The 27975-nt window shown below is 42.6% G+C and overlaps 1 protein-coding gene across 1 annotated transcript in view; it reads right to left on the reverse strand.

Annotated features, from left to right (window-relative positions):
- Positions 1–429: 429 nt before the first annotated feature.
- LOC308090296 (F-BAR and double SH3 domains protein 2) overlaps positions 430–27975 on the reverse strand; it is a 47007-nt gene continuing 19461 nt past the window's right edge. The window contains exons 4-20 of the mRNA XM_080435412.1: positions 24688–24770; positions 23275–23419; positions 22627–22760; positions 21892–21946; positions 21676–21804; positions 21435–21557; positions 20327–20422; positions 12809–12925; positions 10732–10830; positions 8151–8303; positions 7082–7216; positions 5771–5854; positions 4911–5097; positions 4188–4411; positions 3638–3863; positions 3044–3111; positions 430–2227 (exon numbers count right to left, since the gene is read on the reverse strand). Coding sequence (XP_080291538.1) covers positions 2144–2227; positions 3044–3111; positions 3638–3863; positions 4188–4411; positions 4911–5097; positions 5771–5854; positions 7082–7216; positions 8151–8303; positions 10732–10830; positions 12809–12925; positions 20327–20422; positions 21435–21557; positions 21676–21804; positions 21892–21946; positions 22627–22760; positions 23275–23419; positions 24688–24770 — 2142 coding nt within the window. The 3' untranslated portion in view covers positions 430–2143. The remainder of the gene's footprint in view (positions 2228–3043; positions 3112–3637; positions 3864–4187; positions 4412–4910; positions 5098–5770; positions 5855–7081; positions 7217–8150; positions 8304–10731; positions 10831–12808; positions 12926–20326; positions 20423–21434; positions 21558–21675; positions 21805–21891; positions 21947–22626; positions 22761–23274; positions 23420–24687; positions 24771–27975) is intronic.

Genomic DNA, 27975 nt, shown 5'->3' on the forward strand with positions numbered 1-27975 from the left:
GTTGTTTTTTTTGTTTAGTTTTTTTTACATATAGGAAAAAATAGCCAATGATGTAACATGAAGGTGTCCACTGTCCAGACTTCTCAGGTGCCCACTCTTCCGGTTATTGGAAATAATACTTGTGTCCGGGACTCCTAGGGGGTCCTCAGAGTTACTACAGGGGGGTCTCCAAATCTTTGTGTGCTAATTTTTTTTATTATTATTTGGAAACGGTCAGCAATATATGCAATATTGATTTCTGACAATTATAGGTGGTGTCACCACCATGATACTTTCTTACTTTGGTACACACGTATGTGGAGTCGTGGACACTCGCGCGCACGCACACGCACACACACACACACACACACACACACACACACACACACACGCACACACAGTTTAATATGATTCCATTAATACGACACAACACACTGGTGTTTTATTTCAACTAATTTTATTTCACATTTATTTGTACACAATAAATACTGTTTAATATCCACTGGTATATAACTGTGATGCTCAATAACCTCTGTAGAACGTACATGGTGGAAACGCGGGCAGTTTGTAACTGAATTTCAGTTTCAGATAAAGAGGGCCCAATATAATGCAAATGGAACCAGGACCAGTAGTAGACTAAAAATCAACTTCTCTATTGGGAAAAGAGAATTGAGTCTGACAACTATCTTTTTTCAACAGAACAGGGTAAACATAAACTTCAAAAATAAGTTTGATGACATTCAGATCTCAAGGAGATCAATGAGAACACAGCAACGAGGCTGACAGACATCTCTTTTCCTGTGATCAAATTAAACAACATTTCAATAGGCTTTATCCTAATTCTAAAATTTACGTCCTATCATTTGCACAGACATCCATCCGCTCCAAGCTCTGTAAACTATTGATATTTCAAAAAAATATGATCAATGATCATACCTCACTCTCAACCAAAGACACTACAACAGCTATTTAAGGCTAAATAAAACAAGAGCAGTTAAAAGAGAAAATTATTCATACCAATATAGTTGGTCAACAAAATGTCAAACAAGAAAATGTAACAAACATTGAATTGAACAAGCATCCACAAAAGAGACCAACCAACAATACTGAAAAGGAATAAAAAGACCTTAAAAAGTGCTTCAGTATTTCAGTCAGTATACATTTCCACTGGGTAGCTATAGCAGCTCAAGGTGTTTTCTTCCTTGAAGAAAAAGGCATGTCTGACCTCTCCACACCATAATATGCTGCTTGTAAATCCTCTGCCACAAAAGGCAACCCTTTCCTTTATTTCTGACTGAATTTCCTCATCGACGGCCAATGTTGGCTAGGTTAGGCCTAGATTACTATTGATAATGAAGTAGCTAAATACTTATTTTACAACACAATAGCAAACACGGAGTATGTGGTTTCATACTGTAGGTACTACGTTTATCCCCAAGATGTTTCGAAATTCAACATAAATGAAGGGGAAATAGTTTTCTATTTTACGTTTCCCCATCAGGAGATTCTCCCTACTGAAATAACAAACCTCTTGCTAAAATTGCCACTTTTCCCTTGTTAATGTAACTTTTAGACTAGTTGCTTGTATTTTACTCAAAAAAGGAGAGGACCAGCCTCTTCTACACTGAATTTGTATATGGAGACAACCAGACATTTGGTTTGGCCTGAAGCTACATTTTGAAAACAATTACTGTATATAATATGTATGCACCTCCATTCCCAGCATAACTTTGTTGCATAGTAATCCAATTGTAATAATTTCCCAACCAAGGCGGGACTCTCACAGCTCAGAGCCCAACTTTCAAGAATAGTGTTAACAAATAGGCACAGAAACCGAGACGCTACAGACGGTTGTATAGCAAAGAGAAGGAGCAAACAATGAAAAATACAAACGGAGCAAGAGAGGACATGACAGAGAAAGACGAATTAGAGACAGAAAGGCACATGAGTTTATTCCACCACACTGCTAGCTGGTAACACTGTCTTGTGGGGAAATGGAAAAGGGAGAAGGCAACATCTTAAGGGCCTCTCCGCCTTGCTGCTGTGGAGTGGGGATGGTCCCGTCGCAGGGGGTTGGGGTTTCCTCACGTTTACCAGGAGCCTAGATCCACCAGGTCCCGTCAGGTTTGGACTGAAGGTTGCTGCCACCACCGGGGTGACACTCCTACACCAGTGTGATCTCCACCTCCTCTCTCCTTTTCACCTGCCCACGGGGATGCTGCTTAGGTGGTGGCGGGGCAGCACGAACCTAGCAACACACGTGGAAAAGTCCATGTCTTAAAACTTCATGTTCGGTGATCATCTGGCATGTTACAAAATCTTTATTGTGCTCCGTTGATTAGCTGGCTTGTGTGCTGGTAAGACATGGAGGTATCCTGCCCAAGGCACCTGACACCCACACCAGCCCATAATTTGTCTCTTGCATACCTATAGTTCTTGGACCTGCAGAGAATATTAGATCCAGAGTCAGCTGTCAGCTGACAAATCTTTACCTAGCCTGGAAAGCAGCAGCACGCCACCATTCTACTCTGTACTTATCCCAAACTCGGCCTGGCTCCATGTGCAAATGTTTACAATCTGACCTGCTCCCACAGTGGTGCACTTACACTATGCTTTCAATCCACAGCAGTGTGTGCTGAGGTGGATAAAGTTAGTTCTGTTGTTATGCGTTAGTAAAAGTGTGGTGGAGCTGACTCATGAAATCAGTGTTTAATGTAAGCACTTCGCCACTTTTCTGTTTACTCCCAACTCCCACGTGGAGCCTAAAATGGCCTTTCTAGAGTTATTTTGAAGTACTCCAACAGCTCCCTGTTCAGCTCCCTGTTCCAGCCGACAGCTCATTCTGTAGCTTTTCTGAAGGTATTACAGTATTACAAGTATTACAGGTATGTATGTAACAGAATAAAAAAGAAAATATCTGCACACAACCTTTTGCAAAGACTTATTATAGTAATAAGTGACATTTTGCCCACTAAGGCTCTTCCTCATACTTCCTCAGAGCAGAAGGCTATGTTTAAAACAAGTTAATTTGGGTAATTCTAAAAAATACATAATAATTACTTACAGGGCGAATGGTTCCAGAGCCTCCTTCACCTGGGTATTTGGGAGGCTGAGAGGAGCCTTGGACTGGACCTGAGGAGTAAGACACAGTCATTATTATCAGTAAATGCAATATTTATCAAATGGGCTTTTTTCTTACCCATGTACAAATGAGTTCATTCCTCCAACTCAAATTTGTTCATCAGTGTTTTCATAAAATGTTCATTCAAATCTCAAATCTCTTTCATTGCCTCACTTCCCCTGGTATATTACTCCAGTGTTTCTCAAGCATAAGGCTGCGACCACGGTCACGGATACTGTAAATATGCAAGTGAATATAGAGTTTTTAACCTTTCTTAAAAAAAATTAAAAGTAAATCCATACTTTCTTTCTTCTAAAAAACATAAACAAATTTTCAGGGGGAAAATCTTGTAAATAGCAGATCTACACGCTTGCCATGCATCACATCGTGATGTGAGCTTGTAGCTCTGCTATTTTCAAACAAATAAATAATTAGAGCTTTAATACATAATGTATTTTGTAAGTTTGGGTCCCATGGGACACACCAGACATCTCTTTTGGATTTCGATCTGAAAAGGTTTGGGAACCCCTGTCTTACTCTGATAGGGGCTTTTCGCTGGTGCCGGTGGTGGCCTGTGGTGTCCATTTATATAGGCAGGTGGTCGGCCTATAGGCGAGGCTGTGGCGCTGGAAGGGCTGGACTGCGGGGAACCTAAGGTAGGCGTCTGGAGTGGGCTGCCCTGACAGGGGCTGCTGTGGAAGGGTCCCGCCTGGAAGGGGCTACGAGGGGAACGGTCCGACAGAACCGACGTGGAAGGAGAAGCCTGGAATGTAACGACATGCAATAAAGTTTAGCTCATTCTCACCTAGAATGTTCTCAGAACCTAAATTGGGCCCTGCTTAGGAGGTGGTACTAACAATGAGTACTGGGAACCCAGAACTCAGAAATTATACTACGACGATAGCAAATCTACAAGCTTACAACGCGTCTCATTGCGCCGTGTTGTGAGCTTGTAGATGCCAACAAATGAATATCAGTCATTTTGTGGATGATTAATCAACATGAAAACTGGGGTGCACCGTCCAGGGCAGATACATTCACATTAATGTGTGTGCGTGTGCGTGTGCGTGCGTGCGCGCGTCCGTACCTGTGCACTTCCATCTCTCCGGTTGTCTCCGTTCTCACCAGCACAGTTCAGTTCCTCCACGAGAACGGCGGGGAACACGCCGACGACGCCGTTAAACTCTCCCTCCCAGAAGCCGTCGTCCTCGTGGGTCTCCCTGCTCATGATGCGAATGATGGCGCCCTCCGGGAAGGACAGCTCGTCGTCCGTCTGCGCCGCATAGTCATACAAGGCCTTGGCGAACGACACTGCAACACCAAGAGAGAGACCCCAATGTTCAAGGGTTTTGTAGGCACGTGCTTACAATACAGCTGTTGCAACACAGTGCAGCCTGTGCCATTCTTATACTTAGAGTTTCCTCAACACTGTGGATAAAATAACTGAAATAATAATAATAATAATAGTAATACAATAAAATAAAATAAAACTATCTGAAGATTAAGAAGTCAGTATAAACACGGTGTCTGCAGGTTTCAAGTTACATTTCAGACTTTTTTTTAACGCCACCTAGACTGAACTAACTCTATAGAAAATAATGTACTAATGCCCAATTTATGCTCTGTCATATGACACTGTCACACCAACAAGCTCACAAAGCATCGCATCCATGACTCGTTGTGAGTTTATAGCTTGGTTATAGTTGCGCACAACACCGTTGTTCGATGATAACAATAATAGTCTTTATTGTCCCCAAAGGGATATTTGTCTTCACAGTCTGATGAAGTATGAATTGGACTTGAGGCTCACCATTAGAGTCTCCATTGACAGAGGGGCTGGTGGGGAGCTCTGTCTCTGGCTCTGTGGAGTTGCTGGAGGAGTGTGAACGTGCATCCAGGGCAGCCAGGGACTGGAGCATGCTCAGAAGGCTGTTGGACGAGGGCAGCTGCAGGTACTTTTCTGGAACATAGCCAACCTGCCCACTACGATTTCTGGCCTAGAAAAGTGGGAATTGCATAGTATAGCATGTGCATTTATTAATATTATTAACCACTTAAATCCTACTTTGTTGACCAGGGTCCCCCAGGAGTCTGTACTTGGCCCCCTCCTTTTTTCTTTTTTTTTTACCTCTACACATTTTACACTGAAAATATACATTCCCCTGGACTTTGCTGGTGTTAATGTATCCTTGAGCAGATTATTCCAAATTAAGAACCTCGTATTTATTTTAGGAAATAATTGCTTTATTTAGATAAGACAAGTGTCTCAGGAGGTCTGTTTGGGAATTGGAAGGTTCCCGGTTTGATCCCTGGCTCCCCCTGGGTTAGTGTCGAAGTGAGCCCTTGAGCCCAACACTGAACCCCTAACTGCCCCCGATGAGCAGAATGGTGCCTTGCATGTATTCCCCTGCCGTCAGTGTGTGAATGTTTTTTCTCTCCTTTTTTTAGGTTGGCCAAATTAGGGATGCCAGGGTTAATTAATTAATATCAATTTTAAATTAAATTGTGATATTATTATGCATGCATTTAATTCAGTCGAACCAGAAGCAGGGATAACACATATCGCCACTAGCCATAAAAATGAATGACCACGGGGGGATAAAAGCAGAAACATGGATTCCCCTCCATCCCCACCCAGCTAATCCAACCCTGTGCAGAGGTGTGGTGTACCTTGACCCAATCCTCCATGTCTCCGTCGTCGATGACCTCCAGAACCTCCTGCTCCTCAATGGTCAGCTCGTCTGGCTGAGATGACTGTAAGGCAAGGACAAGGAAACAAACAAGGCTTCATGTAATAAACGTTAACTTTAATGGCTAGAGCAGCAATTCCCAACTAGAAACAAAATGTGCCTTCTTAAATACCTCATAATTAAACAACCACTCCAACCTCTGGCCATCATCTTCCCAGAATAGCACAGGTTTTTGTTTTTGCATTACATCAAATAAAGGAACCCTCAAATCGTCACACAGAGTACAATAAAACATAAAATTGAATACTTATTAGTTACTTATTAGTTACTTATTAGCCCCTCAACTCCCCACCCCATTTGGTGAGCTCAAGCAAAGATTATTATTAAAGATACGCCATCCCACTAGAGGCGAAATGGTACACAAATCATACAAATGGTCTCCTAAGTGGGCTGTCTAATCTCGCGAACGTCCTATGTTTACAGGTGCTAGATCCCGCGAGAGTGTGTTTGGACAGAGATAATAAAGTCGATTTTCTCCTGATTTGTCTCTCTGAAAAAAGCCATTTTAATTCAGTGACCATGGGGCTAAAGAATGGTTCAGAAGCTGCCTTCACGTTCACTCTTCCATTGGAAATAATAGACTCCAAACCTGCTTCCGGTCTCCTAAAAAGGCGTCCACCTACTTCACGCAGATACTGGAAGTAAACCAGAGATGGTATGTCTTTCTTTTCTTTTTTTCGTCTTGGGCTCAAGCCAATGGTATCTGTTAATGCTTCCAGTCTCTTAAAGGGGCAGGCACCCACCACGTCACACGGATACAGGAAGTCAATCGAAGATGGCTAGTCTTGGTTTCCCATTGTCTTTGGCTGCATGCCGGTTGTCTTGCACGGAAAATAGTGTCATTTTAAGATTTCTCTGGCTTTTCAAAAGATAGCAGATCTACAAGCTCATATGAGCTTACAGATCTGCAAAAAAACAAATATCGTGAAAATGTGTGCAAATCTTTGAATATATATTTTTTAAAGCGAACATTTGTACCTCAAATGTTTGCTTCTGGGGGTCCCTGGAACAAAATATTGTACAAATGTTTGCTTTAAAAAAGAATAAAATACATATTTAAAGATTTGCACACATTTTCACGATCTTTCAAAAATAGCAGATCTACAAGGTGCTATGAGCTTGTATATCTGCTATTTTTGAATAGCCAAAGAAATCTAAAATGACAGAGATGCGTTCCCGGATTGAATGGGATAAGTTAGGGTTCAGTCACAAATGCGAACGGTGATTCTACCTTGTAGGAGTAGAGAACTTTGCAGGTGAGAGGGTAGTTCCTCAGTGTGCTGGACGGACTAGAGCTGCTGTCGTCCAACACTTCTCCGCTGTCTTCCGTCTCCTCCTCGTCCTCTCGCTCTAAATCCGCTGTGCCCTGGGGGAACAAAACGGCAGATGTGAGTAGGGTTGCCAACCGTCCCTTGAAATATGGAATCGTCCCTTGTTTGGAAACTAAAAGACGTGTCCCTTAGTGAACTGATAAGGGGACTTTGTTTGTTATTTTTGGGAGTTAATCAGTGACACACATATTAAGTTCATATACTCATCTCATATACATATACTATAATGCAGGTTGTTAACCACATATACCCTCTAGACTTTCTACACCAAATCTCTTCGCCAAAAATAGCCAATTGTGACGTTTTGTGAGCTTGTAGATTTGCTATTTTTGGCTAATGATTCCCCCACAATATGGATGCTGGGGTTCAAGTGGTAAAGATAATGTTCTAAAACTGTACATATACAAAGAGAGATTTCATCTTTAGCTGGGCGTGCCTTATTTTTCTTGGGAATAAGGGACGCTCGGCTGGATGTCCCTTATTTGAATTTCGGGTAGTTGGGAATCCTAGGTTTGAGTGACTACTCTTAGGTTAGATGAAATAGACCTACGCTGATCTGAACAATGATGGTACATGTATGACAGCAGTGGTGGGGAGTAGAGGAGTTCTAAGAGAAGCGGAATTTCCCATAGCGTGTGGTAGTTTAATTATAAAAAAAAATCTAGCTTAACTACTTCTTTTCTCAGTGGTAACTTAGCTACAGTAATCAGTCTGAAATGTTTTATTTTCCCCCCAAATGTATTCTTTTTAATTAAAATCAACATTTTTTTTACAATCGATTAAATTGATTAGTTCGATTACCTGTCCCACCCCTACCGCATATCTTCGCTGTCTGAGAATGTTTATGTTTTTTTCGCGATGCGACGCGACGCGTTGTGAGCTTGTAGATCCGCTATTTTCACTATTTTAATTGTTTCGACATCGTCATCAGCGATATGTTAGAACGAGTGCAGTGATGCGTGAACTTACGGACAGCGAGGGGTCTGTGGCGTTGAGGTTGGCCCAGCGCTCGTTCTCCAGCTCCTCCATCACCTGGTTCATGGCGCTCTTTAGCCACGTCTCCACGGCAACGCCAGCCTGTCGCAGGAGGTCGAGGCGTGCCTCCGCCTTCACTTTCACCGTCTGTGACGACACAGTGACATCATCAACAGGAGACAACCATAAATAACATGGCAGAGAGAATCTGATATGACTACTGGTTCTCAAAGTCGGGTCCTGAGATTGTACAAATGGAACCAAACTTAAAGGAGTAGTTCACCCAAAAAAATATCGTATTTTCTATCAATTACACACCCCATGAAGCCTTGAATTTCTGGATTTTTTTTGTTTTTGTCGCATACCTAAGCCAATAATTTGATGATCTCTGGTAAGAGATTCAAAGAGTCTACTTTGAGTCTCCTACCGGATTAGCACCAAGATTAGCATCAAAGATTAGCATCTTTCCGACTGCAATCAAATTATTGGCTTAGGAATGCGACAATAACTCCTGAATTAAATGCTTCATGGGGTGTGTAATTGATAGAAAATAAGTAATTTTTTGGGTGAACTACTCCTTTAATGGGTTCCATTTGTATACTTTTAGAGTTAAAGGTGCAGGAAGTCATATTCTTTTGTTAAAATAAGTATCCTCTACATTCTGATAATAATCATTGCTATAGACTAGAGTGGTTCTTCAGGGGTCTCCGAATCACTACAGATCTTTAGTAAACAGAAAATACATTTTCAGATGACCAATTTTATCCAATCAGGAGAGAGAACTCATACAGGATACAGGATAAACAAATGCAATTTGTAGTGATGACACAAAGAAAATGAGCACACTATATATTTAAATAAACACTGATGGTTTTACAGTGTAGTTTGGGGGTCCCAAAGTCCCAAGTATCAAATGGGGGTCCTTGGTCTAATGCATGATAAACTTGGGGTCCTTGAAATTCAAAAGGTTGAGAATCACTGTGATATGACTTGAGATGAGAAGTAGAGAGGCAAAGAAACAAGATACTTGGAATGTGGTGTTCGAGCACGTTTAACAGGACACTGTAAGTGTTGCCATGTCTGCTTATTATAGGCGACGTTGGGCTTGTTTCCCGGTAAAGTCGCTTGTAAATATTGGTTGATCATTGATGGGGAATCCAAGCTAATAGAAACCATGCTTTCTCTTCCTGGAAAGTTAGCACGCTATAATGGAAGCCATTGTTCTCGCGTTAAAAAAGAAACCTGCCTAATGATGATGTCACTGGTAGGCGGGTTTCTGAAGTGTCCACAGCCCTCCTCTGAGACACAGACCGAGTCGAAAAAATGGCACCATTTTATCATGAGCATTAGTGAGGACCAATTATATGAAGATAGGTTGAACGTGGGTGAAGTCGTCCTTTAAGGCTCTATAATCCGATCTCCACATCGCTCTAGTGAACAGAATACAGGTAGATGTACATTTTTAGGTCAGTATATCAATTATGTCAAATGAGGAGCGAGAACAATATTATATCAGCTTCAATATAATATTTGTTCTGCTCATATTTTTTGTTTCATCACTTCCAATTTCATCTGTTTATCCTGTATGAGTATGTATTTTCTGTTTACTAAAGATCTCGAGAAATTGTTACACTCTATATAGCAATGATTACTACGAGAAATCGAGAATATACAGCTATTTAACGCTCATTTTAACAAAACTATATCACTTACACCAAATTTAAAAGTGGACACATTAAATGTGAAAAAATGTGGAAAAAAAAGTTAAAGTCCTAAGTCAAAGTACAAAAGTATTACCAGCTAGATATACTTATATATAGTAGCAAAAGTAAAAGTACTTATTATACAGAATACCCATTTCAGACCATATACGTACAGTACATCATGGTATTGGACAATAGTTATTGATCATAAACCACTTGAACCCTATTTTAAACTTTAGCTATTTTCGAAAGATATTGATGAATGATGAATAATTTGATGAATTATTAATAGTAACTAGGAGTAACTACAGTTTTCAAATAATTGTAGTGGAGTAAAAAAAAACATATATTGTACTATATAAGTACAGTTCTTGAGTAAAAGTACTTAGTTACGTTACACCACTGGCTGAGGGTAGATGTCTTCAGTAATGGAATAGCCCCCCAAGGCTCTGTTCTCAGTTATGTTCAGTGAGGGTATCAGAAATGATGTGGTAAGATACACAAACATGTGGCTGTGGCCCACTTCAAAAAGGTTCTGTGAGCAACCGGGCCATTATCCCCCCCCATCTACGTAAAATAGGACCAACCACCTTCAGTAATACAACGGGGGAAAAAAATGGGCCATAGCGTTGTAGTAGGGCCATGACAGGCTCTGGTGTGTGGGAAAAAAAGTAAACCTCATCTTTTTCTGAGCCACTAGGGGGCGCATGTGGCTTGAGGCTGAGGCTTGGACCCCTAGCAGAAAGCTGAGCCGTTTCAAACCCAAAACACAAACATGCGCACACACACGCACACACACACACACGCACACACGCACACACACACACACACACGCACGCACACACGCACACACACACACGCACACGCATTACCTCTGCCCTGCGAAGATTTTGTTTGGCCGCTTCCATCTTGATTTCCAGATCACCGTGGTTCTGTTCTGAAGCCTCCTGTGTCCCAAACTCCTCCATGGTCTAAAGGCAGTCACATGACAAAGAATAACCTTACAATGACTGGCGTCAGATTAATAATTGCACAACGAAGAGAGAACAAAAAAGGAAATTGTAAAACACTAAAGCTGTGAGAATGAGGAACGTTCAAAGAATGACACAATGAGTTTTGAAGAAGAGCCCAAACAATAAAATATTTTAGCGTGCAACATCAGAGGGGAGAAAAACACACACACACACACACACACACACACACACACACACACACACACACACACACACACACATACACATACACATACACATACACACACACACACACACACACACACACACACACACACACACACACACACACACACACACACCAGTCATTTCCCGGAACGTGGGGCAGATGTTTTCAGTCTTGTTTACTGGAAAATGATAGAGGCTGGCAAGAACCGTTATCTTCACTACTTAAGTTTCACAACTGGGCCAGGAGGGTAATAATAGTCAAGTCTTGATGTTACGTCACGTCATACATTCTTACCATAACACATTATCATTTCCTTCTGACACATGGCATTCATTAGTAAATTATATGATTTCCTGGTTACAGACTCTTCTATTCTCTGCTTCGAGGCCTTTACTCCTCATATTCAAATGCAGTGCAACAAAGACTGAGGTCCTACTGTACACATTTTCCATTTCAAACGTTACACTCTCACAGCCAAATAATTACTTTTCACAGCAGTAAATGTGGGTATACAGTAGTAATCCTGGTCACTATACTGCCTCCCCCATGACAGCCGGGGCGCCTGATGGAGGGGAAGGGAACTGGTTGGAATAACGTGTTCCTTCCACGCGCTACGTCCAACCAGGGAACCTCCCCCCTGTCAGGTGACAAGTAGGTCAGTTGGCTCTCATGCCTGAAGGAAGCATGAGCTCGGCCCTGGCCTCCCTACTGTGGGGGACTGGTGTAGTGCTGGTGTAGGGCTGGTGTAGCGCCCAGGATCACTTAGGAAATAGGCACCGGGTGAAAAAAATGGGTTACAAAAATCGCGGGATAAAAATTAAGTAAAAAAATAATAATAATGTGGGTATACAATCTGTGAGCCTAAATAGGGCTGGGACAATATACTGTTATGATACTGATCTGATATCGTGATATGAGACTAGATATTGTCTGGTATTTGGGATATAATCTACAAGCTCAGAACTATTTTCGCTATTTTTGAAAGTAAAAAAGTTTTGAAAGAAAAAAACAAAACAAAAGGGTAAAAACAAAACAAAATATACCTCCGATATCAACATTGGGGTATTTGGTCAAAACTATTGTGCTATTTGATTTTGTCCATATCGCCTAAAGCTATTTCAAGTGTGAAGCCAAGCAATATTTTAGGACAGAAAGATATCCGTGATTCACCCCACAGATGTATTTCCCAAACATTTCACTGTTAGGCCATTAGCAAAAAGTATAGAATTTACTCGACTCAGTGGCTATGAATCAGATAAGTGAGTCTACGCACAGAGGCAGTAGCGGAGGAGGTCGTTTGAGAATCGGAAGGTTCCCGGTTCGATCGCCAGCTCCCCCTGGGTTAGTGCCAAAGTGTCCTTGAGCAAGGATGGTCACTTAATTCATATAGAGATTGTGCTTTCTACGTGGTTGTTTAAACACAATGTTATTTTTACCTGTGTGAGGTCCACTGCTTAGGATTCATTTTGTTTTGCGCATGAATGAGCTGTTTCCCATGCAACTGCCATTGACAGGATGTTTAAAGCTGTTTAGGACCATTCTCAGTAAACCCCCCCAAAAAAACTCAGTTTTCTGAGATACCGGTACCAGCGCGCCTGGCGCCAGCAATCACGCCGTGCTCAGAAAATCACTCTGATCACTGATTTTGCCCATTCTAGTGGGCAACTTATCAACTGATCAGTCAGAGTACATACAGGTATAAAATCGTCTCTTATCTCTAAGCACGCAATGCTCTCTCCTATCTCGGGAGTCCATTTGTGTTCTCACCCGCTGCGTGTGCATGATGCACTTGTATTCCCGTGCCACTCGGCTCGCCCACTTCCGTGCTTCCTTGTCCAGGCTGTGCTCCTCTGACGTGCCGTTCTCCTTCTGCAGCTGCGCGACCTACAAGTGGGACAGGAAATGGCAAGAATGTCACATACCGTAATCAAGATCTACCAATAATTCCAAAGTTCTCTCAGGAAGACATTACCAGGAGAGACTTTGAGCTAATGGTTTAACCACTTAAACCCAATGCTTTGTTGTATGTCAAATAGCTATATACTGTATACACACACAGATTTTGTAGATCCTTCACCCCTCTTGCCAAATTTTGCCCTATTTTATGACATACCCAGAATAGGGAGGGATGCTAGGGTTCATGTGGTTAATACTGACCTATTAGATTTAAACAAATACAAATCCTGATGGTGCAAGCGTGGATGGAACTTGTGTAACTGAGCAAGCTGGCTTTTCAGTATACAAACCAGTTGTTTATCTAAACAAAGACAGCCAATGGGAGAGCCCTTCCTGTAGATGTCCACAGCAGAGGAACAAACAACCTAATCCTTGTATGTGAGGTTACGAGTGTAGAACTATGAAATCCATAACATCAAACTTGCTGCATAGCGGTTCGGATGTCTTTTTGACTTCAATTACGAGTTGAGGCCTAATGTTTAAGATAGTGGAACAGCATGACCAATGAGAGCAGCTCTGCCTTTGGCCTAGTCCAGGCTTGACCAAGGTCCCCGACTTTCTTGGAAAAGTGAAAACTAGTTTAAGAAGTGTCCTGGTGGTATTGAGGGATTTCCGTTCCCTCCTCACACTCTCGTGTTTACATTCCCCAGGGAAACGTAGAGGAGACAAAATCAACAAACGGGGACATTGTATCAGAGGCAACATTCAATTAATCACTAGACCAAACTAGCAAAACTAAAGTGGTATCGTATTTGCACTTCCTGTTGACACGTTCGATTGACAACACAACAGACCAGTCAGAGTATAATGTATGTTCCCTCTCTTTTGACACAGGAATGCTGGACTTTGTTCACAGCCTTTTCCTTTGTCGGAACGCCCGTAGACATACTGTACATACATAGACGCCTCATTGGCCACTGGGCTGCACATCAATGCCAACCCCATATTAGGCAGGGCAGCTTGCTTAATCCAAGCTTGCTGTGGAGCGCTTTGGATATCATGTCCATAGCACTCACACGCAGCGTTTATTGACACCCGCATCGTTTGAAACGATCAACCATTGCTGTGCTCGAATGTCCTGACGTCTGTGTCATTAGCACACATAGTGGACTTCTCATGGTTGTGGTAACGTTTCACCGTTGAGTCGTAAATTACCGGGTTGTCACAGGATCAAATGATCGGTGCTCCTCTCCAAAAGTCGAACCGTGTCTTGCTTGAAGCACTCAGGGCTCTGCGCCCAAAAAACGCTGGGCATTGAGAGAGTCTTTACCATAGACATGCATGGCAGACAGTCTTTACCATATACATGCATGGCAGACAGACAACCTTTCTGTAGACACACGGCCCCTTACTCCACTGCAAGAAATAGGCCAGAGTACCTGAGACTAAAACCTTTTTTTAATGAATTATAATTATTACTGTTATTATCTACGTAAGGTTTTCTGGTATGAAAATCCCCATTTTTAACAAATATCCTGTATTTAATATTTATAACAAACCAAACCGCTTGTAAATCAGGGAATTCAGTGAGTTATGATGATTTAAATTGTGGAGAGACCTTCTGCTTCCATAGGACATGCACACATTAGAAGGCACGGCTTGCCATAATATGCACATAATATTCTGTTGACGCATCGCTCAAATGAACAGCAGCAGCCAATAGATACATGTATACAGTATATATCTATGGAAACGCCTGGGAATGAGGCTAGGCCTGGTCTCTCTTCTGTTTGGTGTGGCAGGGCCAGAGGTTTTAAAAAGCCCCACTTCTCAATTCATAATGGCAAGCTTAACTGTCCTATTTAATGAATAACGTTTAGTGGTCATTGAGCAACACTTCCTAAACCACTGTTTAATAGTTAGGCTAGTCTTACTTCCAGGTAATAATCTTGAGTGTAAATTACCAGGAAGTAAATACACTCTGTGAGTTCCCATCTGTAAATTTACTAAGATTATTTAAATAAATAAATAAATAAAAGGTTACCGAACATATTGTCGCTTAAGGACAGTTGTATCTTCACAGGGAATTTCAGAGTGCTATTTCATGTTTTTACGGTTGTTGTTTTTTCTTTCATAAATGAATCCCCCATTTTATACTTTATACTGTTTGTTCTATAAAGTGCATAAGTAGCTAAAATAGCTGATCTACAATTTCACAAAGTCACAAAAATGACATGCCCAAGACAGGGACACCAGGTTTACAGTTGTAAAAATATTTTATCAATGAAAAGTATTAACAGGAGCTTGTGACTGAATAATACAATTTGATCCATAAACACAGGTTCTATATTTCCATTTCCTGAAAAGTAATGTGTTTGGACATACACGTGTTCTGCCCGATAGCGATGAAATCATCGTAGCCCAACATCACCACCAGGCCTGTAACTGGCACAGCACTGGGGCAGTGTTGCCATGTCGGCTTATTATAAGAAACTTTGGGCATGTCTTCCAGTAAAGTCGCTTGTAAATATTGGAAGTTGCAAGGTGCGTGTTTTTTTTTTTTTTTGCTTGTTTGTAAAGTGTTCTTGCTTATTTGGGATTTCTTCCTAATGTTGTTTAAACCAGTGGTTCTCAAACATTTCCGTGTCAAAATCTTTTCAAGATTCTTCGAAAATATCCGTTCTTGTGAGCTTGTAGATCGGCTATTTTCAAATAGCCAACGTATAAAGGGTTCAAGAGGTAAAACTGATTTTGATGCCAAGTTAACTATGTGTGATCATGCGGTCTAGCCGCTTCTTTTTGGGCTCGTTTTCACACACCAGGCAGCTTTTTTCTCTCTCAAAAATCTGGCAACACTGCACTGGGGGCAGTGCCGAGCCAAACGGGCGTGCTTATCATCATTCCTTCTGCTAACGTCATCTCATAGCGAGAGGCCTGTCGTCTAAGAAACCGTGAACGCGTTCCGCTCGTGTGTCCTGAGGCCTCCCAGCTCCAGGTGGAGTCGTGTTATGTTATGTAAGAGGGGAGGGAGGGAGAGTACCGAGCATTTCTGACTGAGAAGCACTGTAAGCTGTGTTGAGTCCCTCTGTGCATGTATCTGAGTGTGTGTGTGTGTGTGTGTGTGTGTGTGTGTGTGTGTGTGTGTGTGTGTGTGTGTGTGTGTGTGTGTGTGTGTGTGTATGTGGGTAAGAGGGAGAGCAGAGGGGGCTTGAGCGCCCTCTGATGAAGCCCTCTCACAATGCCCCCTTTTCACAGATGGGCAGTCCACAGCACTCTGCCTACCTCCTGGCCCCTCCCTCCGTCTTTCAGTACTACTCTTTTACCGGATCCCTCTGTCTAGTGCAAAGGGTGGTGGTGGTGGTGGTGGTGGTGTTGGTGCGGGGAGGAGAGGGGAGGGGAGGGGTGGGGGGCACTCCACCACTAATGTTTTCTTTAGGAACAGGCTGCTGCTTGTTTGACGTCCAATGAAAACAACAAGAGCCGCTTGCAGTTTGAACAAATTGTCCAGTGTAGTCCAGAGGAGCAGAGGGGCGGATGGATGGATGGAGGGAGGAGAGAAGGGGCGATGGCGGGCAAAGTCAGGCATGGCTGTCATGACTGGCATGGGCCGGGTCAGGTCAGGGGTTCCCGAACTTTTTCCATGCCAAGGACCCCCAAATAGCCATATAGCTCTGGCTGCGGACCCTCTATTGTGAAATGGCTTTACACAATTATAATAATAAAAGTCGCGACATGTTGCATTTTCTATTTTTTTAATGTATTAAATAAAGTATGTTTGTCCGTTGGGACCGCATGCCCCTCCGGTTATGTAATGCCCTTTGTCAGAGTACCAAGTGCAGTACCCATTATTAAAGTATGATGTCATATTGATGGCAACAGTGATCACCATATATGGGCATAAAAGGGACACAGACAGACAGATACAGAGATGTGTGTATTTATAGATATTTCTGGACAACCACCGACTTGGCACTGCACTCCCTCGGGTGCTTGGCGATACACACGGCATGTTTTAAAGTCGATCGGTCGAACTGTTCTCGTGATGTGCAGGGGACACGCGGACACACACTCATACAGAGATTCCGTGCATTTGAATTACAAGTGTCAATGTCTGTAATCAAATTCTGAATACCTCCAAATAAGTCCAAATAATCACCGGATGATGGGGGGAAAGAAGTCCATTTCTCAAAGTTGCCATACCAACTGTATACAACTAGGCACATGAGAGATCATATAGAATTTCATGTAACATGAACTATGCACAACATTTTGATAAAATGTTATTAAAAAATAAGAAAAAATATAATTGAAGAGTGTTAAGGTCCTTACACACCGGCGAATATACGCAAAATTCTGACTCGTTCCGAATAATTAAAAGACGCTTTTTCGCTTCGCGAAACTGATGTGGACGCTTGCATTGACTTTATAAGGTTTTAAAAAAAAACGTATTTATTCGCATGAAGAATTCGCCCCGGTGTGTGTAAGGACCTTTATACTGGAAACACTGCAAGATCATCAAATTAAGTGAAAACTCACTGCATTGAGTTCTGATGTTGAATACAATCAATTGTATACAATTGTATACTTAGAGAAGTGTTATTACCAATACCGACACAGCCAGTATTGTGTGCAGCAATAGGACATATTGGACACACTTCTGTTGTTCACCAACCTCACTCATCCACACAACTCTAGCTCTTCAGGAAGCTGGACTGTAAATGTTTATTCATTCATTCAACCTTTAATGAATTCTCAGGAATACATGGAGGATGGGCACTTGAGGCAGGGGCCTTTGTTATCATGGTTTTAAATTGTTCATAGCTTTTAGAAAATTATTTATTGGTTGTGTTGAAGATCATTCCAAGAAGTTGGGGCACTCAAATAAAAGCTTTACCAATTCAGACCATGCTTGGTTGACTTTAAGTTATGATTAAGACACTCATTTGAGTGAGTTAGATAGGGTTCAAAGTTCCAGGAGCATTGCTACACATATAAGGTGGAAACTATTGGACAATGGCCTTATAGTTAAACAGATACCAATGTTTATTACACCTCTTTGCCAGAGAAGACCAACCTACCGTATTCGAAAGCAATATGGAAACGTTTCCCAAACAGTCGGTCGGGGACCCATCTTTGGGTCGTGGACGGTCGCGAGTAAATATCCCTTTATTTTTCGATTCCTACATTTTGTTTTTAATTATTATTATTATTTCAAAAGATTTTCAAAAATGTTCCCCGAACATTTTTCAGGAATTAATGACAAATTAAAACATTTTTCAAAATAATTTCATAAATAAATTGGAAAAGAAAATCCATAAATTAGAAAAAGAATAGTGAAAATAGCAGATCTACAAGCTCACAATGCGGCACGAAGCAGCACGTTGTGAGCTTGTAGATCTGCTATTTTCACTAGTTTGGGTCCCGGGCAAACGTCTTATTTCTCTTTAGGTTCTGGTTCTAGTTTGGGAACCACTGTTGTACAGGACACAATGCTGAGTACATCGTTGAAGGGCAGAATGACAGAGTGTGTCTTTGTGTTTAAGAACAGCATTTTTATAAATGACTTCCCCTTAATCCAAAACTGATAGGGAAACTATCAAGACAAGACTGTCTATACTGTATACAGTAGTACTTAAATGTAAATTTCTCAAATGCCACAGTATTCAGTGACTCTCTCAATGTTAGAACCATTTGCAGTGGATTATGATCGATAATAATCAATATTTCTTGGCTCTAGTAAACAGCATGAATTTGTGGATTCAAACCCGCAATCCCCCGTGCAAGTGCTGAACTTGTTACCACTGAGCTAAGTAGGGCCTGCTTGCTTGCTCGTGGGTGAAACTATATTTTGACCTTTAGGCAGTACCACTTGTCAACCAGTAGTGGTCAAAGCAGACCACAGGATATAGTTGTGTATTGTACACTCTACCATAGAGATTGGTCACAATACAAATTCATTCACTAAATATGTTACATAGTGTAGCTTTAAGTACCAGTTTAAGATTAATAAGAGCTTCCTGTAGACTAAAGCATTACAGGAAAGTTGCCGGCTCACAATGGCTATTTGTACAGAATCAGCATTACAATACACAATACAATCTAGGGTGGCAGTGGCTGAGTGGGTGGAGAGGCCGCCTGGGAATCAGAAGGTCACTGGATCGCCCCCTGCCTACTCTATGTGCCTAACAGTACGTTTTAACAGCGGGCGACTCTCGGGCGATCGCCGGGCGACATCGTCCAAAAGATAAAGAAAATCCATCTTTCATCGCCCCCCCGCCCACTTCGCCCTATCGCCAGTAGTTGCCGGCTCTCATAGACATATAATGCACTTCCGGAAAATACTATCCTGATCGCCCGCTGTTAAAACGCACCGTAAGTGTCCCTGAGGAAGACACTTAACCCCCCGTGTGCTCAACATGACCATCTGAGCAACCATCAGCTGGGTGTAGCCGAACGTGAATTTCCCCCTCAGGATCAAAAGGTCACCTATACACAATAGTACGTACTCGTAGTAGAGGACTAGGAGGACCAGCTAGGAGGATATAAGTGCTGAAGAGCTGGGCAGCACTCTGAGACAGGGTTTTGCGCCAACTCAGTCAATGGTGGCTGAGTCATAGAATGGAACATACACAATAAATTGGGTGGGCAGTCTAAATAATTTGCAGTGAGAAGATAATACAAACTGCGTTATACTTCCGACCTGTAGGAAGCAGCAATGTGCCGTAATGCATCCAGTGTGGCGGAAACTACATGAAGAAGAAGAAGTCGCGCTTGCGCAGTAGGGCGGGCATAGCGGGCAAAAATGTGAAGTTTCATACAAATTGTACAACATGGAAGTGCATTGAAGGTGTTGAAAGCAGCTTAGGTCCTTTCCAGAGTACTGAGCCATTTGTGGACCCGGTTGGATTACTGGTGTGCTGTGAGACCCGGCACAAAGCTCTCTCAACGCTGGGTGGCACTGCATGGCCCTTGCCGTCAATTCTATTCGTAGGATAGGATTTCTTTCGGAAACCACAGCAAAAACCATCAAGTACCGCCGGGTCCGGTTCAGGTAGCCATCCTCCGATGTAAGCACATTGCCAGTAGTGGCGCCAAAAACAGGGTTCATGTCCAAATATGCCTGCATGGTGCACAGCTCGCATGTCAAATTTAACAACAGCATTTTCTGAATGCTGTGGCTCTTTCTCTCTCTATCCTAAAGGGCATCTAAATACTAGGCAACTGGGAATGTCAGGGGGTGGCTAATTCCAGTATTCCCTCATGACTTCACCACAATTATGAGACCATAAGGTCTCCAGCCAGTCAATGTTAGGAGCACCTTAGTATATGCAAAAGGAGCACCACAGAAGTGGCAGCCATTAGTGGGTGTAACAGAGTACAAGGTCTCACCGTGTCAGTGTCACTGGGCTGGAAAAGGAAGTCTGGGACTCTGTGGAACATGGGGTTCTTCTGCACAAACAGCTGCTGGTGGAATTCCTGCAACACCTACAACAAGATACAGTGTGTGTGTGTGTGTGTGTGTGTGTGTGTGTGTGTGTGTGTGTGTGTGTGTGTGTGTGTGTGTGTGTGTGTGTGTGTGTGTGTGTGTGTGTGTGTGTGTGTGTGTGTGTGTGTGTGTGTGTGTGTGTGTGTGTGTGTGTGTGTGTGTGTGTGTGTGTGTGTGTGTGTGGTTAGTGGAGGGAACAGATGCAAATCAGTGAGCATACAGAGTATACATCAATTATAAAAATACAACTTGAAAAGACAATCACATCCATGACTCAACTGGAAAATCTAAGCTAATTAAACTACACTGTGAAACACATCTGACACAGACAGATACATGTATCAAGCCAATAAGATTAAAAGGTTTTAAAAATAAGCCTCCATTATTAACAGTGTACGGTCTTTATATTCAACGCTTTGAAAGGGAATTATAAGGCCATGTGAGAGCCATCATGCTGTTCCCATTAGACCAATAGGGACTGGACGGAACATTGCGAAGAGACAAGTAGCAGAGGAAGTGGAGAGGTCATTAGGGTACAGTCACGGTCGACCTCAAGAGGTCGCAGGATGATGCAACAGAGATTGGAACGGGCACATGCACAGTTGTGTGGGGGAACACTAAGTAAACAAACTAGCGGTGTTAGCGCGCACAAATATAGAGTGCGATTATACCCCTTTAACGAGAGGTGAAACAGGAACCATGTGTGTCAATTGGGCCGAAATATGAGCCATGCTGTAGAACAGAGCCGTGTCCACCACCGCTACTCCACATAGTCTGGCCTGGGACGAAAACAAAACGCCACTCCAGTTTCAGAAAGGCAAGATGACCTCCACGACATGGGACTTGAAAGACACCGCGTGGTTCGGGAGCAGGTAACTTAGGAGGTGCCGCGGTACCCGAGTAACTTAAGCCATTCAAACTAATGAAGGTTGGCCTTAGCGTTCACCTCCTCCTGTGCTCAAAATGACACTGGGACAAACGGCGGTCATGGATTCACTTTCGAAGACGTACCCCATTGGAGCTCTCTAGGAGGTGGCTGAAGGTGTCGTGGACAGCCTGGTAGGCCTCCAGCTCGGTCCGACAGAGGGACGCTAGGTAGTCCTTTACCTGCTCATAGACCTTACCGTCTAACACCTTGAGGGCACAGATGGAAGGAAACTTGTTTGGTAATTTGTATTATTATAGCTTCAGCTATCACCATCTCTCCATCAATAACTTTCACCGTCCAGCCATCTATCTACTACATCCTCACCTTGATGCAGTCTATGAGATCTGTCTCATAGTAGCGCTGCTGGTGGGCGTTAGCGGCGCACAGCGTGAGCAGGTAGTCATTCCTGGCATGGGTGGCTTTGGAGTTGCACTCAGTCCTCTTGGCTTTCAGCTGCAACAGAGAATGTACCACTGCAGTCTGGGCCACTATAAATATCCACTGCCCAAGGTAGGGTTTTAAATATATGGCTATACTTACTTTTACACTTGCTCTCTGCAGACTGGATCGAGACTGGAATAGGCTCAGCTTGGACCTGAGTAGAGGGAAAGACAGGGTGCAAATCAGAGACTTGAAACTTGCTTGAGGTAAATAGGTAATCCAACACGGTGAACTTTATTGCACCATTTACTTGCAGTCAAAGTTATGTTATTGTTGAGTTTTAATGCATTTTAAAGCGTGGATTGATTTTAAAAGTCTACCAAAAATAGTCGACGGATAAAACTAAAATATTCAAGTGTCCATGACTTCTTAGCCATACAATGATGTTTAGCTAACATAATTACTCAATTATTATGTTAGCTCAATAATTATGCAATTATGTTTTAACTGAGACAATTTTACAAATCTAAAAGAAAAAAAGCTATTTACATGAAAGTGGTCTATGTTTATGCATGATATATATACATCGCTGAAGCTGTGAATAGACAATGACATGTCTATTCACATGTATTGGTGGTGATATGGTCCTTTAATGTTAGGGTAAGAATCGGTGAAGGGCATTCAGAGTGCCTGACAGCTTAATGGCACTTCCTTCACAAAATGTGGTTTGTCAGCTGAATATCCGCTGTATTTGCGTGCCAATTGTATTATGCACCGATACTGTGTTGCTAGAAATAACGACAGCTTGTTCGTCGAAATATATGTTGCTATATCAAATGGCTTTGCACAGTTCAAGTGTTGCATGAGGGCAACCTGTTAAGGAACTGCTCATACTTTGCCTCCAACTCTGCCTTCTCTCGTATGGCCTGGGCCATGGTCTCCGTCTCCTGGTACTTCTTCCTGTTCTTGCTCAGTTCCTTAACAGACTCTTGCAGCTCTGCCTGGACCACTGTCAGCTGCTCAATGCACTGCAGGGAGATAACAAACACCAGGTATTTGACAAATAAAATAAATAAAATAAAATAAAATCCCAAATTGCAGCTCTAAACAAATGAACCACACAGCTGCTACAGATCAGGTGAGATCAGAGTCATTCCATTACGGGATGTCTGACTTGAAAGCTACGATGACAGTGGCTTCCAGAGGTGAGAGGGGGGGACGGGACAAAAGCTACATTGTGGGCACTGAATGCAGTGGAACGTGGCTGTAAGTAACCAGAGAACATGCCCTGGTCCCAACTCAACATTTCTGGCAATGCACTTTCGGACCTTAGACGCAGCTCATGCACCCCTGCTGCTCCCGCACGATTCTACATTGCTTTGGGTACGGCTGTATGAACGTGCGAACAGTTTGGGTTTGAACGTCATATGCCTTATTTATACTTAGTTGCGTACCGGTGTCGCGAAAAGAGCCGATACTACAAGCTCGGCTATTTCCAGTACGCGACGTCCGCACGCAACGATGTATAAACTCAGGCCATACCTTCCGTAGCTGCAGCTCCTTCTGAAGCCGGGCCGTCTTGACCGGGTCTGCGACCTGGGTCTTGTAGTTGTCACAGGCACTGATCCTGGACTGAGTCACCTGGACTGTGCCCTCCAAGTAGGCCCTCCACACGCAATAAATGTTCCTGTTCAAACAAACGCACGCGCGCGCGCACACACACACACACACACACACACACACACACACACACACACACACACACACACACACACACACACACACACACACACACACACACACACACACACACACACACACACACACACACACACACACACACACACACACACACACACACACACACACACACACACACACACAGGTTTATTTCACTCACTGGCCAACAAACAATTTCTTCCTCAGACAGTACACTGCAGACTGATGTTCTAATGCAAGCTTCGATATGGTCATTCATATAATGGAACCAAGAATGAAACAAGTAGTAAGTGGTATTTTTTTGTTACACAAGTGTTAATCAGCTCTATATTTTGATAGTAATCATTGTTACAGAGTGTTTGTGCAGTAACAGAGGTCTCCCAGTCTCTGCAGCTCTGTAGTAAACAGAAAAATATAAGTGGTCAGGATACCAATTTTATCCAATCAGAGACACAGGATAAACAATTGAAATTGGAAGCGATCAAACAAAAATAATTTGCAGATAAAAACTGGAATACTATAAAAAGTGAAGCTGATAAATCTGTTCTTTCTCCTGACAGGATAAAATTGGTATCCCGACCTGAAAATAGAAGTATAATAGAAGCATTTTCTGTTATGTTATGCTGGAACACCCCTGTTGCTGAAAAAACTCAATTTACAGTAACTATGATTACTATCAGAATATAGAGCTTTTACTTTTTTTTAAAACCTTTGTCTTTCTTTTTATTATAATTATTTATTTTACAAAAACATAATTCACGACCCTTTTAATATAACACTCTAGGACATGAAATATGCCATGTCATGAAATAGGCCATTATAAACATACACAGTGGGTCACAGGTTTTGACATGAAATTCAAGTCAACTAGACAGGGTTCCCACACATTTTTAACAATGAATTTTCAAAACTTTTCCATAACTTTTCCAAAGTATTTTACCCCATTTCCAGGCCTATAGTAATCATACGGTGCAATAATGAGGCTCTTACACATGTGTGCTATCAATGCCCCAAGACAGATTCGAGCGAAGGCGTCCTGTGACAAAAATAACAGATCTATAAGCTAACAACGTATCACAATGGAACATGTTGTTAGCTTGTAGATCTATTGTTTTTGTCACGTGACGTCCTGTATACATTTGGCCGCTCTCACACAGCACTACATTTTACCATGTTACATGTTTCACGTCATGTTAGAACAAAAGACGCCATAAATATATTGAAACGTGAACTTACCTGTGATCTGCTTGATCCTCTACCTCTGATAGGCTGTCTGGCCATTCCCTTTTTAGATACTGATTGGCCAACTTCTGAAGGGCCTGTGGGGGGATGGGGGCAGGAGTAAGTGTCAGGAAAAAAAACAGAGAAAGAGAAGGGGTGAACTTTGACCTCTAGAGGCCACGGCCTATGTCCCGTGTCTCATCTACAGATAAGACTGCTTAGAAGTCTGTGACCTGGCGACCATGGCCTATGAACCACAGGACAGCTGGTAAATCACAACACATGGAAACACATGCTATGGTTTGTTCTAGAAAAAAAACATTAAGGGCCCCGTCTTTCACTCGGGGCAAGACGGTGCAAAGGGGCATCGCAATTATCATTGCTATTTTCTAACCGATGCAGTGGCAATTTTCACGCCCAGTGCCCAGGTTGTTTAGATACCAAATTATTTTGTGTCCATCGAGCGCCCATGGTCTTAAAATGAGCTGTGGTCTGGTGCATTGCTATATTGAGAAGAGAGGAAAAAAAAGCTCCAACTTAACGTCACTAATGGTGATGGTGATGGTGTAGAATGATATTTCCTGACTATTTAGACAGCGCAACGCTCAACACAGGAACAGGTCATCATCATATTCAGGGCTACTGACGCACGGAGTACGCAGCCGTCCATCATGATTTAATAGGTGGTTTAAAAAATAGCCTAACTGAGAATGAGCATATGATTATTATGTTGATTTGTCAAGATATCACAGATGTCTCATGGACATGAGGAGATATTAGGCTGCAGGAAGAAGACATTAATTCTGACCAGCAGCACGGCCACCTGGTCCACCCGTTTCAATCAAAATACATAAGAATTCAACACAATAACACTCCTGTCCATCATGGTAGATGACATTTCTGAGGGACTTTAATAAAGGAAAAATAATTAATGATCTGGGCCAGATTATTAATATATTGCATTGCATTGGGTGAGCCCCGGGTCTCTTTGCACGGAGCAAGCGGTGAGGAGAAAGGAAGGGAGAGAGAAGGGGAGAGAAAAATAGATTTCAATTAGTAGTAGCCTACACTTTATAGCCGGTATCTGCAAATACCTCTCATCCTGTAAAGAATGTCATGAACCCATTTCCTAATGGCTTTCTTTATCAGTTTCTCTCAATGGACAACAGTTAACAAAAGTGCTCATAGAGCTCCGACACAAGGACACACGGGACGCATGGACTCTCTGTCATGTTTTAATTAGTGTTTTACATAAAGAAGAACATTAACTGAAAACGAGGTAGTCATTAAGGCAAGATATGGATGTATAACCAGCTCAGTGGCCTTATTGTGGTTAGAGTCCGCCCTGAGATTGGGAGGTTGGGGTTCAATTCCCCCGCTGGGTCATACCAAACACAATACAAATGGGAACCAATGTCTCCCGATTGCACTCAGCATCAAGGGTTGGATCGGGGCTAAATCCCTGCAACATGCTAGCATCATGTCCAGGGGGTGTACTTAATTATACATCATGGCTGGGGGATGTATTTGTACATTAAGCCACCTTATGCTACAGAAACAGGAGAAGCAGGCTCCTCCTGCCCAATTAGGCTACTTAATCTGTCAAGATGTGACTGAAATGTCTCACATTATTAATACTGCTCGTCGGTCGCACACCTTCACTTTTCCTTAGCAAAGAATTGTTTGTGTCTCCTCTAATCCATCATTTAAAGAGCAAAGCACCTTCTCTTAAAGGGACTGGGAGAATACACTCTTGTCTAAGGACCACTTCACCCATTTTCGATCGATCTTCATTCATACTGCTCATCACAAGATGTCTGTTTACTCACTCTGTAGCCTCGATCTCCAGGCTTTTATTGCTTAGTTTTGCTAAAAAATAAAAGCCTGGCCCAACTATAGCCTGTACTGGGTATGAGGAAGTGTTTCATTTCCCAACCAACCAGAGTGCAGTGGGCGTCGCTCGTAATGTTAACGGGGCGGGGGTTGACGGACAGATCGGTGAACCAATGGGATCAGGCGCCGTCTCTCGCCGGCTCTATACACACGCCCCTTTATACACGAAATCAGGAGGGTTGCAGCAGGCTACTCACTCTGCGTCTCAGAGAGGGTCTGCGGACAGAGCAGAAACCTGCCTACCAGCGACATCATCAGTAGGCAGGTTAAGTAGTTAGGTAAAGATTTCAAACTTTCTTGCTTTTAAATTAATGCTAGAACAATGGCTTCTGTGTCAGCATGCCAACTTTCCAGGAAGAGAAAGGCTGTAGTTTTTAGCTTGGAATCCAAGGAATCCTGATGTCAGTGGTAGGCAGATTTTGGAACTGTCGCATAGTCCATCAATGAGACACAGAGAGTAGACATAAATTGTGCCATCTTATAATGAGCATTAGTAAGGATAAGGACCAATTATACTAAGGTAAGATTGAAAATGGGTGAAGTGGCCTAGAAGACAGCTGGCGTAGAGGTCCAGGCCTGACAGTGTGTCGCGGGTTCAAATCCCGACGGGTTCAGGTTCAAGTCCCGACGGCCTTTGCTGCATGTCACTCCCCATTTCCTGTCAGTAAAGGCATAAAAGCCCCCAAAAAGATCTAAAAGAAAATGGGTGAAGTGCTCCTTTACAACCCCTTTTGCGCCAGATAACGCACTGTCTAATTAGCACAATTTAACCACTTAAACCCCAGCATTCGTATTGTGGGGAAAGCTTTTGCAGAAAATAGCAGATCGACAAATTGTGAGCTTGTTGATCGGCTATTTTCAGCAAAAGTTTTCCCCCACAATATCAGAAAATAAAAGATTCACTAGAATAGAGCCCTGAGGGACTCCGGTCAACCATATGGGGTTTAAGTGGTTAAGATGGACAACAGCCCTGACTACACGGGGCCCTAAAACATTTCAATGAGTCAAATCTCTCTGGCTCTAGTCTAAAGAGACCGCTCCAAGTTCAACTCATTGGATTCCCTTCAGCAATTTGCAAGACCAGGCATGGGGTTCTCAAACGATTCCAAGCCAAGCACCCCCTGCCAAGCCCACCGATTGAGAGACGGCTTTTAAAAAAGAAAAGAAAAGAAAGACAATAGATACGTTAGCAGATCTACAAGCTCATAACACAATGCATCATCACACATCGTGATCTTATGGATCTGCAATTTGATATAATACATATAATACATTTATTTTGTATATATATACCTGGTGTCCCCCACTTTGAAAACCTGTGTGCTAGACTATCTCACAATATCTTTTACAGTTATCTACATTTGGATGGGATTCAGCACTCGACGGACTCATTCACCTGTTAGCAAGGGC

The sequence above is a fragment of the Gymnoscopelus braueri genome, assembly GCF_963280865.1.
Source record: "Gymnoscopelus braueri genome assembly, chromosome: 8".
Taxonomy (NCBI): domain Eukaryota; kingdom Metazoa; phylum Chordata; class Actinopteri; order Myctophiformes; family Myctophidae; genus Gymnoscopelus; species Gymnoscopelus braueri.